The 16,291-nt window shown below is 35.2% G+C and overlaps 2 protein-coding genes across 2 annotated transcripts in view; both read right to left on the reverse strand.

Annotated features, from left to right (window-relative positions):
* The window catches only part of LOC136808177 (protocadherin Fat 4-like), a 51,788-nt gene continuing 35,497 nt past the window's right edge, over window positions 1-16,291 (reverse strand). The window contains exons 13-40 of the mRNA XM_067064715.1: window positions 13,563-13,727; window positions 13,320-13,439; window positions 12,266-12,424; window positions 11,890-12,074; window positions 11,671-11,800; window positions 11,223-11,305; window positions 10,910-10,997; window positions 10,581-10,709; window positions 10,376-10,434; window positions 9,995-10,124; window positions 9,704-9,884; window positions 9,072-9,262; window positions 8,797-8,970; window positions 8,504-8,605; window positions 8,187-8,298; window positions 7,482-7,540; window positions 6,842-7,057; window positions 6,565-6,690; window positions 6,368-6,483; window positions 5,803-5,921; window positions 5,305-5,418; window positions 4,895-4,999; window positions 4,381-4,427; window positions 3,340-3,617; window positions 2,813-2,950; window positions 2,414-2,637; window positions 1,922-1,987; window positions 1-1,651 (exon numbers count right to left, since the gene is read on the reverse strand). Coding sequence (XP_066920816.1) covers window positions 1,950-1,987; window positions 2,414-2,637; window positions 2,813-2,950; window positions 3,340-3,617; window positions 4,381-4,427; window positions 4,895-4,999; window positions 5,305-5,418; window positions 5,803-5,921; window positions 6,368-6,483; window positions 6,565-6,690; window positions 6,842-7,057; window positions 7,482-7,540; window positions 8,187-8,298; window positions 8,504-8,605; window positions 8,797-8,970; window positions 9,072-9,262; window positions 9,704-9,884; window positions 9,995-10,124; window positions 10,376-10,434; window positions 10,581-10,709; window positions 10,910-10,997; window positions 11,223-11,305; window positions 11,671-11,800; window positions 11,890-12,074; window positions 12,266-12,424; window positions 13,320-13,439; window positions 13,563-13,727 — 3,588 coding nt within the window. The 3' untranslated portion in view covers window positions 1-1,651; window positions 1,922-1,949. The remainder of the gene's footprint in view (window positions 1,652-1,921; window positions 1,988-2,413; window positions 2,638-2,812; window positions 2,951-3,339; window positions 3,618-4,380; window positions 4,428-4,894; window positions 5,000-5,304; window positions 5,419-5,802; window positions 5,922-6,367; window positions 6,484-6,564; window positions 6,691-6,841; window positions 7,058-7,481; window positions 7,541-8,186; window positions 8,299-8,503; window positions 8,606-8,796; window positions 8,971-9,071; window positions 9,263-9,703; window positions 9,885-9,994; window positions 10,125-10,375; window positions 10,435-10,580; window positions 10,710-10,909; window positions 10,998-11,222; window positions 11,306-11,670; window positions 11,801-11,889; window positions 12,075-12,265; window positions 12,425-13,319; window positions 13,440-13,562; window positions 13,728-16,291) is intronic.
* LOC136808152 (ras-related protein Rap-2a-like) lies at window positions 529-1,395 on the reverse strand. The gene has a single exon (XM_067064694.1). The coding sequence runs from the start codon at window positions 1,393-1,395 to the stop codon at window positions 529-531; it is 867 nt and encodes a 288-aa protein (XP_066920795.1).

Here is a 16,291-nt window from a genome sequence, read left to right on the forward strand (position 1 = left end):
TTATAACTTACGCAATTGTTAACTTCCAAAGTATCTCACCTACAAAATATCATTTTCACACTTTCAACAGGATTGTTTAAAACAGGTGATTAAATATTGCAAACTGTAAAAATATATAAAAATTATTTTACAAGTTACTTCAAAGTCCAATATGTACACAAATAGCAAGGAACAATATCGGTTTAAAAGTGCTAAATAAAGAACAATTTCTCATGAAAGAGCTCTCAAAATAAAGATTTTTCTTTGAATAGAAAAAGTAAAGATACTGGTTTGTTATAAGAATGTCCTTAACATTTTTAGTTTTAAGTCTAAAATTCTTTTAAATATTAGCATTTTCGTGTGTACTTTTGTGCAACTTCCTAAGAATTTGAGTGTTTCAGAGTCCATAAAGCTTTAAAATATTTGTAACTTTTACTTAATATTTCTTTCCATCGAAATCCTTTGTTTGCTCTTATAAGAAAACGTGTAATTTCAAATACCAAGTCAACTTTTGTAACAAATTTAGCAACAGTAAATAAGGAAATTGTATTAGTCCTCCTCAGACACTTCAGGCAGCGTAGGAGATTTCGGAGATAACCTTTCTGTCGGTAGATTGGACGAAAAGAAAACTTTGGCAGGTAGCGAATACCGTTTCATCCTATCATCCGCATCTTTCTTGAGAAGATTGGGTGAGAGTGACTTCTTTTCTGTGGCTGTTTTCGTCCCGAAGAAGCCCTTAGGTAGTGAATAGCGTTTGTTCCTTTCCATTTCCTCTTCATCTAGTGGTTCAAGAGTCATGGAGTAGCGTGCTGAGTGCTTACGCTGTGTTCCACGTTGGCGCTTTAAACCAACAAAAATCTGCTTTTCGTGCGAATCATATAAATCCAACAATTTCTCAAACATGTTCGTAATTTGTGTGTTATCGCGTGCAGAAACTTCGAAATATTGACAATGAACGTACGAGTTTTTTTCCATCTCAATACTCAAATCGCGCGCCATTTCTGAAATATCCTCCACCTGCTCTGTTAAGTCTCTCTTGTTTCCAACCAAAATAATATTAATGTATTTGTTTGCTTTGTACGACAAGACCTCTTTCACGGCCAGTGCAGCTTTGTCGAACGTTTCTTCATTCGTCAAGTCGAAGACGATTAGGAACCCGTTTGAGCGGGTGATACTCAAGTTTCGCATGGCGGGGAATTCTCGTACGCCGGCAGTATCGACGATCAAACAAACATAAGTCGAGCCGTTATATTCATGGACGTATTCCATATCTGTTTCTAAAGTTGCAATATATTCTTCGTCGAAACGTTTCCATACCAACTGATTCAAAATGCTGGTTTTGCCGACCGCCGGTTCGCCCAAGATAGCGATCCGGTAATCGAAGTAAGAAGAAAACATGTTCAGTTCTCCCGACATGATGAACTCTTGATCTCTTACACAACGAATTTATCAACTGTAAATACATTACATTGTATCAAACAAATCAGAGTATCCCATCTCGGACGAAGTTATAAAATGATGGACTAACAAAATAAAATCAACTCGACTTGGTAATGCATGATGTTCCCTTTTCAATTTCTTTTCATACGCACACTATGTCTCATTAAATCGATGTCCTTGTTAATATTATTCTTTCTTTCACTCCATTGCATTGATTCCATTCCGTTCTTTCCTGCAAAATAAGATTGAGCACAGTTTTCTAATTTAACAAATGCTGTGAGTGACAGTGGGTGGTTTTGAAAGATAAAATTGATAAAATGATGCGAAGCAATCTATTTTAATGAAAACATCTCATAAACATATTATAAATAGAGTCCCATTTCCTTCATCTCGCGTGTAATTCTACCAGAATTCTACCAGTAGACTCTGTAAGGGTCAAAGTAATAGAAAGTAATAACTCCTATGAGCGACCCAACCTTTGTTAAAACAATATTTTACCTACCCTAGGCTACCGAATCAATGTGACCACATCATTGCATTTGAATACGTTGTTCACGTCTTTGGGATGCTGAAATGTTGAATAAGATGTACATAAAATCATAAAAAACAGGAAGGTTTTTTTCCGAAATTGACAATGAAGTGCACTCAATTAGGAAGAGTTCACAAAACTGTGTGTGTGTCACACCCTCTTCTCACAGACTCACTGGGAACCCTTCCCACTGGAAAAGTTGGCCAGATATCGTGGAAAATTGTACTCTAATTGTTTTGGTCCGTTATTTTACCCCCCCCCCCACTGGCAGAAAAATCCTACCGGGTCTGTGAGAAGGGGGCGTTATGTCCAATGAATCGACAATCTCACTCAAGTCCTAAGTTTGATGATATGGTTTTCGTTTCAGAGTAACATACAAGATTTCTGTGATAGACAGAGTAAGAAAACGCTTGTAGTAAGCGAATATGTTACTGAAATTCCTCAGCTTTTACTTTTACCCTTTACCTTGTCGAGACTGGTTGACTTGATAATTGCTTCTCTGTTCACCGCGCAACCATAGGTAGACAGCAGCGATGGTGAAACACACGACCAACGAACACACTCCGATGATGATACCGATCAGTAGTTCACGATCGTTGTCTTCATCTTCAACATCGGAAAGAGAAGAAGTCACCACTCGTTTCTTCACTAGCCATAATACATTGAGCACTGTTTTGTTGTGTACCAAACTGTTTATAAAATCAGAACATGTTTTATTGAAGGTGTTCAAAAGGGTTTGGTTTATTGATCACCGTTCACAGTATATTTTTGAGGTATTGAGACACATCTGAGTACTGTATCGCAAAGCTTTTAGTTACATCTCAAAGCAATATCCTTACTTAATACTTTCACATCACATCATACCTTTCTATAGCATTTTCAGCCATTACGGTATTCGAGTCTTGATCGAATCCGAAAACCATAACGTTTGATTTGTCTTTGGAATTTGTCGGTCGAATTTTCTGCACAAATATTTGCTTTGATGTTAGATCTGTTAGCGCTCTGAAAGTAAGAAAAGGATTATCAGATAAGATAATAATTATTGAAACAAAATAATGAATCTATCATCCCGTGTTGCAACTATTTTAAGTTTCGAGTCCGAGGGCCTGATTGTCCTAGCTCTTGTAACATATTGCAAAGATATAGATCAAGATCTTGCAAGGAAATTTATTAAAAATAAAGACTGAATATACCCGTGAATTGTTGAAATACAAATAAAAAAGAGATAATATCAATGGGACCGAGATCTAAATATGCTTAGGTGTGGGGAGAGAATTTGTCTTCTACTCCCTGGGGACAGTTTTTAAGCCACTTTTCCTGATGGATCTTAACCCAACTTAACGGACATTAACCATGGGGGTCAGTTAAAATATCATATACCATAAACATACTTTTCAAGTAATTGTTTTTGTGATTGTATTTGCGATGCGTTGGCAGAGGTTTCAAATTCCACCAAGTGAGAGTTATTGTAAGTGAAAAAGACCAGCTTTAAAACAGCTTGATGTAGGGAGTCTGATGCTTGGATGTCCAGAGTATATATTTGTGGATCAGCTCGAACTTTATATTTAGTGGTTGGAAAGATAACTCCTGTTTTTGAATCCAAGAAGAAGTCCTCATTTCCAGACGAGATTGCGTATGATAGAACCGATGATTTGTCAGTATCATAAGCCTAGGAATTCAAAGCAGACAGCTGATGAGGGATTGTAAGAGCATTAGAATGGTACAATTAAGAGAGTTTTTAGGCTGCTACACACTTCACTTACAAAAGATTATTTTGCTGGAGTACGTCTGGATAAACACAGAAATCCGTTGTGGCCGTTTATTGTTAATGTGTCCCATCGAATCGTTTGAGCCCATTGAGATTTACTGATTTGAGAACAGTTACTAGTTGCTACTGCCTCAAAATCTTTAATTAATGCCGTCATTTTTATCTGGTGCTTTTTCGCGATACAGTAGAATCTCTCTAAATCGATCCTCAAGGGGAAAAACATTCGAATTACAGAAAGTAATTTATACCATTCTCTCAGTTGAGGGGGGCAATGTTTAAGTTCAAATAATCGTACTGTATATGTGCACTATGTTCGAAATAGCCTTTCATTTAAGATCTTGTTATTCTTATAAAATTGTCCTGATAGGAACCAAGTTACTAAGGCTCGATCCCTAAAAAATTTGTCAATTTTTTTTCACTATCTCGTAAAGTAAAAGCGTTTTAGATAACCTATAAGCATAGCAAGCGATAGTTCTTGACCCAATAGCCATAAATATGGTATAATATTAGGGGTGGTCAAAGCAAATCTTTCAGAAAATGAGCTAGAATGCTAAGCAACCCAAGCCCTGACCCAAAAATTGGAGTTGCTTAAAAAAAGAAATGGGATGACATGGGATGTAAAGAATCCAAGTAGAACATGGTGGGGCACAAGGACGAGACTTACCTTTACAACAAATACAGAATCGCCGGAAGAATGTTCGGGTGAAATGCCTTCAAAACAAGAAAGAATAATAAACACAACATCTTGAATGGAAATCATAAGGACTCTTTGGAACGTACCATAAGCATTACAATTAAGCTTTCTATACAATTTAACCTGCAGTGACGGGCTATAGGAATTTCATCATGAATGTCTTAATCACATTACTATTTCAAGAATCGAAGATGGGTTGCATATATCCTGAAGTTAAGCTGATTATGATATCAGTGAAATGTGAAAAATAAATTTTCAAATGCATTCCTAATTATAGAAATGTATGCACGTTATGCTCAGAGCTTAAACTCAAACCTTCATCCAAGATTATTAATGATGTTATTATTAATTTGGATTCATTGGCTTTGCACTGAATAGAATAGCAATCTGTTTTCACAGTGTCATACTCGCGGTACTTAGAAGGAGGATTGGAACTTGCAATTGCTTTGAAAGGGTTCTTTACACAGTGTATGTATGTACTTACCCTTGAAAGCTTTATTGTCGGCGAAGTAAGGTAAATTGTCATTCATATCGTTCAGGGAAATTCCGATGTTTGTTTCCACGCTAAGACTGTTCTTCTCCTTTCCAACTGTCGCAAAAGAACGAAATTGTTTTTGGATACATAAAAACATAGTTAAAGTATGATATAAAGGAGTAAACAAACATCCTTTCGAAAATCTTCGATGTGACCTGAAAAACGTGTCACTTTTACCGACAAATATTTAATTGGGTTTCCTAAACATCAATAAACTGAGATGTTTTTGTTTCCCACATCTCTAGATGTTTTTGTTTCCCACATCTCTTACTTCTGTCCCAGTTATTGTCATAAGCAGTACATAAGATGGCAAAAATTGCATGATATAAATTTGACGTTGAAAATGATTTTTTACTTACTCCATGTTGGGAATTGATAAGCACGAATTGTAAAACTAAAGCTTGTATCGTCTTTTTCGAAGTCCATTATTCGCTTGCTGTAGATGTTCCCTTTGGAATCTATTTCAAATAAATCTGAAAGAGTAAGAAATTAACTTAACTTTCCATCCTTCTATACAGGGTGTCCTGAAGAAAAGTTCTGTGTCAGAACACGACTACAAGCAGAAAAACATTTGTGTCAAAAAAAATATTTACGAGTTTTAATATAATACAATCGTCCATGACTTATTAGTTTTGTTTGAAAACACAATTATTACACATGTTATTTTAATTATGTTTATGACTTATTGCGTTTCTGTTTCATTTTGACCATTTATCATTTTGATAGAAACTAGACACGATACACACACAAAGATTTCCTGCTTGTAGTCATGTTCTGACACCGGAATTTTTTGAGACACCCTGTATACTGTTATACATGAAACGGTTAGCAACGACGTCAAAACCTGCAAAAGTTACCTTTCATGTCGTCTTCAACAATGACACAAAATTGACACGGTTCCTCACTTTCATCCGCATCAGAAACATCGATCTTTCCAACAAATGTTCCGTTCGGTTTGTTTTCGTCTAAAGAGAATCTGAAAAACGGAGAAGAATGGTCTTTTGTAGACAATAAGTGTTAATCGAACGTAATAGAACATCAAATCGATTGGAATTGATCTGTTGAAAATTAATTGGCCCACCCCAAATCTAATTTTATCGAAAGTTCGAATTCAAATTTAAATAATACCTTAAGGGAACTAAGTTTGGCAAGAAGCATAAATCCTAAAATAGTACGACAGATTATATTGGTTCTTTTTTCGCCTAAAGTTAGTACGTTAGCCCAACATAAGGCGTTATATTTTAGAGAAATATACTGGCAAATCAAATCTTTTTTATTTTTGTGAGAACTTATTTGAAGTTCGTTAACTTCGCTCAAATTGGCTTTCACCAAAATTGGATTCTTAAGGTATAGGAAAGCGTCATGGTTACTGTTACCATGATGTTGCAATCTTAAAAAATTTCAAGAGAAAATTTACACTACCTATACATTGTCTTCTCAATGATGGGCATATGGTCATTCGAATCGATAATATTAATGATGACGTCAGCAAATGATTGCAGTGAAGGTGTACCGTGATCAAATGCTAGAATCTTCAGCTAAAAAATAAAATGCATTAACAATAATAACAATAACAAAAAAAAATTAGGTGCAAAAGTTAAAAACGAGATGAGCAGAACCTTGACTTGTTGTACTTCTTCGTAATCGATTCCGCATTTCAAAAGGAGGCTTCTTCCATCAATGAGGAAACATTCACTTTTTGAAGAGTCATCTTCAACTTGATACGAAACCATTCCATCCTCTCCCTGAAAAGAAGCAATTTTAATCCATTAAGCTCCAAGCCTATAGGTATAATTGATATTCTACTTTTTAAAGAGCTATCTTAAGCCAGTACTTGAACGCTTTCTCCGGGGTAAACCACCACTGATGGTTTCGCAAAGTGTGAAATTACCGTACACTATCTATATCAATGGCATTGAAATCATTCAGCAGTGTTCCGTTTTGAACATTTTCTTCTAGTTCCATGCGGTAGACACTCTTCTCGAACACCGGTGCATTATCGTTGACATCTTTTAAGGATATGTATACCGAATGAATGTCAGTGTGGTATGGAAACTCTGTATTTCGACATGTGATGTTCACTTCCATTTCGTGTTCATCTCTCTCATAATCCTGCGAAAATGAATAATGCTTTAAACCTTGTGCAGAAAAGTGCTCATTTTATAAATACAGCTGACATTCTCTAATTCAACTATCAGTACTGTTATCAGTACTGTTCCTCCGAAAAGATGATAAAGAGTTAATAAATCCCTTTACAACTATTGGAAATACACTACCCATCAAGAAAGGTACAGTGGACGAGCAGATGATAGAATTACCCAAGCATCTTTCTTAGAAGCTGTATATAGATTATCTTGCTAGCTCGTAGAAAAAGGCCGCAAAAAATTACTACAAGGAAAATCTGATCACGATTTTCAAAAATAGTGTATAATATATCAAAGTCTATAGAAGCCAAAAGACCCCTTTCCCAGAAAATCACCCAGAAATGAGAGAGATAAACAATTTATCAACATAAATAACATTGAATTATTCTCACCAACATGCGCGTTAAAGATAGTTTTCCTGTCCTTGAGTTAATCGTAAAAAGTTCCGATTCTGAAAATTGATAAAAAACAAATATGTAAAAAGAAAAACTACGGAGGCGATGATTCAACTCGAAACAAGCGATACTTTTATGGACCTACCTGGTTATGCATTTAACATATATATAATTGATATCTACGTGAGTGTGACCGTTAAAACAATCATTAAGAACGCAAAAAGTAACGATTTACCAAAATTCGTCGTTTGTTTTCGTCATTGATTGTCCCCCATGCCAATTGGCGAGATATTGAGGGAGGGGTGGAAGGAACAGAATATCTATCTCATGAGAATATTGAGTAATTTGGCTAAGAATATTGATCTAAGCTTATAAATAGTGATTCTTATGGATAAAGATCAGGAAAAATTAATGATTCAGTTATCAACAAAGTCCCTTTTTTAGCCATTTTTTGGCTGGAATTTGCCACCCCCTCCAATTTTTTTCAAAATCGGGCTTCGTCTTATCCGAGGGTTTATAGTTATGCACCGTTGTGCAAAACTTCATAAAGAAGGAATTGAGCCAATCTCGAGAAAAGCTGGTAACTAACAAACGAACGAACAAGTAGGTCCAAAAAACGATATTCCGTTGATAACTAACATCGCTTTTCTGGCCATCGAAGAATTAGGTAATTGGGTGCCGTTGAGAAAGATGGCAAGGTACCTGACATATTATATTCGATCACGTCATTTGGCCATGCGTCATCATCAGTACAGGTGAAGGGTTGGATGTCAATAACAGTATTCTCAAAAACTGTTAACGAAACAATGGAATCCTGAAATGGTAAAAGCAGTCTTGATTTTGTGAAACTATTTTGTCTTGCCTAGTCAAATCTAAATAAACCATGACACGCTTTCTTTTTCTCGAACGGTATTTCGACCACTTACGTGTCTTTTTCAAGTTTGTTGATTAATACAGTGTGTTATCTTGCTTTGATAAAGGTTCTATGATTTGTAAGCTTTGCAATAGCGAGACCTCACCTTAGTAAACTTCGGAGGATCGTCATTTTCATCGACAACGGCAATTTGAACACTGGCGAAATCAGCATCTTTTGCACCAATCAACTGCACTGATACAATGAACTAAAGATAAATTAGCTTATAGAAAAATACTGTGAAGCATTCATTCTCATCGACGATTAGATCTGATAGTCAAGTTGATTATGCAGACCATCGAAAACAATCTGGCTATTTATACTAATGAATTTTGTAATTTTTCAAAAAGTCTTATTTTAAAGATGAAAACAATAAGAATTACAACATGTTGGTTTTACCTCGTAGCTATCTCTCAATTCTCGATCCAGACTTTTTGATGCGAACAACTTATCATTGACGAAGTGAAAAGCATTCCCGACACCTCCATGAGCAATAGTAAATGACACGTTCTCTTTAACGAACGCATTGTTCATCAGCTCGAACTGGAAGATTTCTTCTTCGCTCGGTGTATTCTGTAAAAAGAACAGTCGAATAAGTATGAAAAAATTATATCCACAGCTAAATATCGAATATTTGATTTTCATTACAGATTTCACTAAACTTATTGTTTTACCTCTGTGACGTTGATATTGTAGGTCTTTTGAGAGAAATTTGGTATCATTTTATAAGTGATTGTCAACTCCTTTGTTGCATTTTCAAAGGGAGGTTCAGTGTTAGTGGCAGAGATAATGATCAGTTCTTCAGTAACATTCGGTAAACTGAACAGTGAAATCCCACAATCAGTAGCATTAAATTCCAACCATTCTGGAATTATAAAGAGTAAGGCTCTTCAAAATCATATTTTATGTTTCCGTAAAAATGCGCATTAATGGTTTCCACGCATGGAAAGCAGCCCTTTGGATAACAGAGAACAGGTGCTATGAGTTGTTAAAGATGTCCAGGTTTAAGAACAAAAATACGGCAAGTTTAGTGTTTTGCGGCGTCTCTGAAGCCCGAAGTGACTTCGACATTGCCTTCATCCTTCGTCTTTATCAAACGCTTGATAATGATACACAGTCCTACTCTCCCTTAATAGGTACTTCTTCTGTGAATGCTTATTTCAACCACTTTGACTTTGGTTATTCTTCAAATCTGTTAAGATCATCTTTATTTTAACAGCTAGACTACCATTTTATTTCAAAACATAAGTGACCAATCAATAAGTATTAAAAATTATTAATAAATGTTCAAGCATAAAAAGTGTACCTGGCGGAGGGGACACGACTTGATATACCACTTCGGCGTTGGCTCCTTCATCTTTATCAAATGCTTGACAATGATACACAGTCCTGCTCTCCCTAAAAGTGGAGTCCAATCCAACTTCGATGATGACGTCATCGAGGAAATAAGGAGGATTGTCGTTTATGTCACTAACTTTGACGAAAACCTGGCAAATGAAAAACTTAAAATTGAACAATCTTGATCATAACCAACAACCGGTTGAAAGAGAAAGCAAATCTTAAGGATTTGTACTTTCTAGCCTAAAAGTATTTTTACCTGGGCCCTTCCCAACCTAGGGTTCAATCCACCATCAGCTGCTTGCACCATCAACGTATAAGATGATTTTTCTTCACGATCAATCGCTCTCTTTGTTGTGATGATGCCAGTGGTTTCGTTTAACTCAAATCTGGATGTAAAGAGACGACATTAAGTGTGAGGATATTTCTCTGTTAAGCTTTCAAACTTTCTTTCACTTTGTAAGAAGTATCTTTCTGGCTGAAAATTGAGATCTTAGATTTCGAAAAGGCAATTTTACCGAGATTATTGGGTTGGGTACTAAGCAAAGCCAAGCTAAGTAGAAGATTAAAGCCATTTATTATGCACCCTTTAACAGATAACCTTGCAGGAACCTGTTTTGCTTGAGAAAAACTGGCTTACTTGTTATTTTCATCCAGGAGAGAATAAAACAGTTTCTCGGTCGAGTCTGCGTCTGTTGCCTAAGAACATAGAGATGAAATTTGTTTCAGAATTGTAGAAAATGCAGCAAATCTCAAAGAAAAGAATTGACTTCTGAAAATCCGTTATCATTTAAATCGCTGTTTGGTTTTGACTTGTGTTGAGAGTACTGTAAAGGTAATCTTACGCGAACTCTTCCAACCACCACTCCACTGGGTCGTTCTTCAGTTACGTTGAAATAGTAGATCTCATGGTCAAATTGAGGATCATTATCGTTGACATCAAGAATAGTAATGTTGAGGTAGCACGAAGTTGTCTAAACGAGTGATAAGGTAAAGAAATTAGCTTTCCAAGTGGATATTCATTTCGAGATGTTAATGGGGTATCTTTTTAATTAAGCAGTAAGGTTATCATACAGTGATGTCAAGCGAGAGATAAGTACAAAATTGTAATTGTATTCCATTTTTTGAATAATGAACAGTACAGTACATCTTTTCCAAGGGATGGATTATTCACCTGGTTGGAGACATCAGTTACGTTGATGGTAATGAAGTAAAAGCCAGATTCTTCTCGGTCCAGTTCTCGCTTTATGGAAACTTCACCACTAATACAGAAAACAAAAAAACAGTCCAAACAACTTTGAAGTGAAACTGGTATAGAGCGAGTATGTTTACAATTGATGACTTAGGTCTTTTTCCATAACATCTATTTAAAATTTTCTTCGGTTTTGCTCTCTTCACAAAATTTGGAGTGTATTATTTTGTGTTGATCCTACAAACCTTTTGGTTGAGACTTTAAAAAATACATCCTATCAAAAGACCATCTATACCTTTCAGAGTCGATAAGAAAATCACCAAGATCTCCAGATACGATTTGAAATGCTAAAGTTTGATTATGATCAACATCCCTGGCCTATGATGAAAAAAAAACAGATGTACACAAGCATTAAAGAAATTCCATTCTTCCTGAAATTGTTTAAGCAACTTAGAAATACTTTCACTTAAATACTTTTGTTTAGACCAGATAAATCTAACAAGAAATGCCAGAGTAAAAAACGAAAGTGATCATTTCTAGACGTTAAGAATACTAAGAAATATCTTATTTAGATAGAAAGAAGGCATTCCAAAAATGAACAGGATAATGAATTTTGATATTAGGGTGGTGAGTATGACAGTATCAAAAGCCTGTATTTAATGCGATTTTTGATTAACATAACCCTAGGTTAAGTTAAGTAGGTAAAGTAATCCGTTCAGTGATGAGAGTTTGAGAAAGCTCACATTAATGGTTGTGATGATGGTGTTTACGGCTCGTGTCTCCACAACATACACACTTTGTTGGAGAGGTTCACAGAAGGGAAAGTTGTCGTCATCGTCCAACACCTTGATCGTGATCGGATATGAAGCTGACCTGAAAGAAAGAAATTACATATAAGATAACATTGCGGCTGTATGTGAGAGCAATTTCAAGTGAACAATCCCATTAGAAAATAGTCTTACCGTTCTACTAATTTCCCCTTATCAGAAGCGACGACGTTCAACTGGTAACTACTCTTGCCTTCTCTGTCGAATGAACATTTACAAATCAAGGTACCATTGTTATCGATATGAAAACAGTCATCGTCACCATTCAAAGAAAACTCGATTTCACCATTATCATTCAAGTCTGGATCGGTAACCAAAAACTAAAAGAAGTATTAAGAAAATAGCAGATAATATTGTACATCCCAAAGTATCCTGTACTGAGCACCAATTTACCCTACGGATAAGAGGAATTTAGCAATTTTTTTGCTACCAAAACAGAAAACATATTCTCTATCAAAGGGTGTGAACATTTTCTGGAAGATCCAATCTTAATTTTGAATAAACTCTTTACTGTGTGTATGAGGTAAGGAACTTGGTTATTTTCTTTGATTTGGAACACATTTCTAATTTCATGAAAAACTGGAACGTTATCGTTGATGTCTGTGATGTTTATATGGATTTCAACGAAAGTCTTCTTGTGTTCTACAGTATCTCTTTCTTCGGCTTCAACCTGAAAATTAGAAAAAAAGAAAAGATATCTCAAAAACAATTCAAAGTCGCACATAAGCCCTGATTTTCAGTTTTCAGAGAAAGTAAATAACTCACAATCATCTCCTCTGGCAAACTTGGGTGAAAACAAAGACACATTTGAGAGAAACTGCTTTAAAAACAACAAAATACAAACCTGAATAGCTAGTAAACTAGGTCAGCATGTTTCAAACACACTGTTTGCGACCGCATCAAAAAAAGAAGAGAGAACTTTCAGAAGTATTCATCAGAAAGGAATTTTCACTTCATCCACTTTTTCCTAATTAACGGTTAACAATTTTTTATAATAAAAAAATATGCGGACTTTTTGCTGCTGCTTAGAACAGACCAGGTAACGTCGAAATTAAGTCGAGAAAAGTAGGACGAGGAGAAGAATGTATTTACCATTGCCAAAACTACGTTGTCATTTTTTTAACCGTAGAATAATAGTTTTATTGTTATCAAACTCGTTTAGTAAAAACATAATGTTTACGCGTGCGTTTTAAACACCTTTGAAGAAATTTTCTCGCTTAAAATAAATTAATTTAATTAAGCATAAATAAACATGGCTAATACGTTTTCGGACTAGCACCCACATGCGATTTGGAATCAGATGCTAGCTCGATGTTGATTATTTACAAGCTTTTCGCAAAATTTTTAAATGCGGTCAAGTGAAATTCCGTAATGCAAACCTTCCAGATGTTAAAATATGAGGGGTGATATGATATGCAAGACCTTCGGAGCAGCGTGTCGTAGCATATTTCCACATCTGTTACCAGATAACTTATATATCTACTCAACTCATATTTGCCTCTCTATTTAAGCAAAGAAATATTCAAGAAAAACAATTTTTGAATATTAAACAAAAAAACACAAACCTGGAATGTGTAACAATCTTTCGCCTCCCTGTTCAGGCTACCGGCCACAAAAAGTTCGTCATCATTATTGATAGAGAAAGGAATAGAATCATTTGAAATGATGTTGTAAGATAGTTCATCCTAGAAATAAAAGATAAGACTGGATAGGATGGTATCATCATTTAGCTCGTCGGTGGATTCGATGACAACCTCACGGTTATTATCGAGACTCTCTTGGTAAGGTATTAAATAAAGTTGACATACATCATCAGGATCAGTAGCATGTAGTTTGATGAGCACCGTTTCGTTGGCAGCATTTTCAGGGATGGTAAAACGGTAAACTTGTTGTGGAAAAGCAGGATTGTTGTCATTTATGTTAACCACTTGAATGTGAAGAAGCACACTGGTGATGAAGGTCGTAGTGGTAGCCTGCAATTGAAAAAAAGGGTTCCAAAATGAAAATAATAAATGAAATAATTCAGGGGCGTATCTAGGATTTTTAGGATACCCTGCAAAAGAAATTGAGCTATATATAGTGATTCAGCTATATATAGTGTCTAAGGAGGGCCCACGATGGTTGGGCCCGACGGGCCAGAAAATTTTTGAATTTCGACCCTCTAGATTGGCTAAAACAGCCACCTTTTTATGCCCAATGTACCATGAACCTGAGATAAAGAATTAAAATTCATTTCATTTAAACACAAAATGAAGCTGGTAAAACTAAGATAGTTTTTTGGGTTAAAGTGTTTAAAAAGAACCAAAAAAAGAGTGGCCTCTAAAATATGGAATAAATGAAGGAAAGAGAAAGGAGGTGTAAAAAAAAAAAAAATAACTATCATGAATTTTTGAACTTTACACAAAAAAGTGAAAAATGATAGCAAAATAATACAATGGCACACAAAAGATCAAAATTATACAAAAATCTTTATCTGATCGTGATGATAGCAATAACAATAATAATAATATTTACCAAACTGTCTAAAATTGTTTAATATAATTTTGATTCTTATTGTGTTCTTATTATTATTTATTTATCTTATTGCTGCCAAAAGGTGACTCAAATAATTTCTAGCAGATTAATAATAAAAGCATTTAGCCATTTCAAATGAAAATTTAGAGAAAAAGAGCAAAACTATTTTATTCAGACTGCTCAAGAAAAGAGTATTTCATTAGAAAATTGATTAATGTGATGCATTAAAGTATCCAAAACTAGAATTTGTACTGAAGCTGAAATCTCTATAGTTGGTTCATCTTGAAATTGTAGTCTAGCGCCATTCTGGTGTCTCGTTTGTTTGTCAAATCAAGCAGAGAATCCTGTACCAGGGGTAAAAAGCCCCCAATCCGAATTGAAAACAAACCATATGTCATCAGAAACTCATTTATTCATTATGTACATAATGCAGCATGTTTTATGTTTGCATCCAAATTCATTTGCATTGGCAATTACATGTCAAAATCAAATCAAGATGTACTTTCCAGAGATAATATATAATATTACATAACATATATTGATATCCAGTTTACAGGGAAAATTTTGAATCCAAAAACTTCCAAGAAACTAAATGTTAGGTACACATCATCATTTTGATTGAATTATTCCATTCTGTTTTTTCCTTTAAGTTAAATATGGTTTCACTCATCTTCTTAGCAGACTTTGTCAGTGTTTACAAAGATTTCGTACCAACCATGTGAAGGTGCAAAATAATCCATTGATCTAGGGGCTACTGGACAGTATGATGGCAACTAACCTGAAAGTATATAATGAAGAGGGGATTAGGATCTTTGCAAGCTACACCTACATTTTTAACAAACACAAAACAACAAAATTTAAGTCAAACGACAACTGGACAACCAATAAAATTAATCTTATATAATAACCGGCTGACTGTGGGTAACCGCCAACCGCAATGCTTCATGACTGAGCCAATCTACTAAACTTATTACATGGGTTTTTTTAGTTCTGAGAATAATACTTACAATTCAGGAAAAGTTCTGCACACGTGCAAGGCATCGAAGTGTATCCATCAAAGAATTGTTGCCCACAAGATGGAGAGAAATGGAACTGTACAGGCAATCTCCATTTGGAAGAGAACTAAAACAAAATAGAGAAATCATTTTTAAGATTGTCGTGCAGTTTTTATGACCAGTACTTGAATGGCAGGTGCTGGCCCGCAAACTAAACATAGTCAAATACAATCTGTTTGTGTACCTCAAAATAGTGTGTGAAAAACCCACACAGATCTTTTTCTCTCCCCAGAAAAATTTTTTAACCGGCCAAAACATATCAAAAACATTAGGGTGTCAAGGTCAGAATCACAAAATATTCAATGTTATTTTTTTTCTTTTATTTCAAAATAAAACCACAATAGGTTGGTTGTCCCTTTGCCTCTTAAATTGTCACAAATTCATCTCCTGTCGTCAACCTTTTCTTAGCCAGAGTGATTGGCCAAACAAACAGTAAGTACGTACCCCGATTGATCAAATATATCTTATAAATATTTCATGATTGGCCACTCACTCACCACACACAACAAGTGGTTTTGTTGATTACCAAAAGTTATGACAAGTCATAGGCCATAGGTGATAGGCAGATAAGTAGAGAAAGAGGGGGAAGGGAAGCAGTTTTTCCTGCACTTATCAGATTATAAATAATTGATAACATGCAGGCATGAAAAATAATAGAAAAAAATACCACATACCTTACAGATTTGACTTTCCTCGTTGCAATGGATTTCAGAAGAGAACCATAAGAAGAAAAACAAACATTGAGATGACCTTGATGGCAGCCCTCAGATGACGAATTTGGAGAAGATCGAAAATGTGCAGGCTTCAAATTCTTCAGAATTTGCGATAAAATAGATAAAATCAGGACTGTCTATTCTGTTTTTTGCGAAGCGAATTTATGAGCGAAGCAGTTTTGCTATATTGTGCACGTACCTTTAACTTCTATCCCAAGCGAAAATTTGCCATAAAATTTGCTATATAAATCACAT

The sequence above is a fragment of the Clytia hemisphaerica genome, unplaced genomic scaffold (genome assembly GCF_902728285.1).
Source record: "Clytia hemisphaerica strain Z4C2 unplaced genomic scaffold, Clytia hemisphaerica genome assembly, whole genome shotgun sequence".
NCBI lineage: Eukaryota > Metazoa > Cnidaria > Hydrozoa > Leptothecata > Clytiidae > Clytia > Clytia hemisphaerica.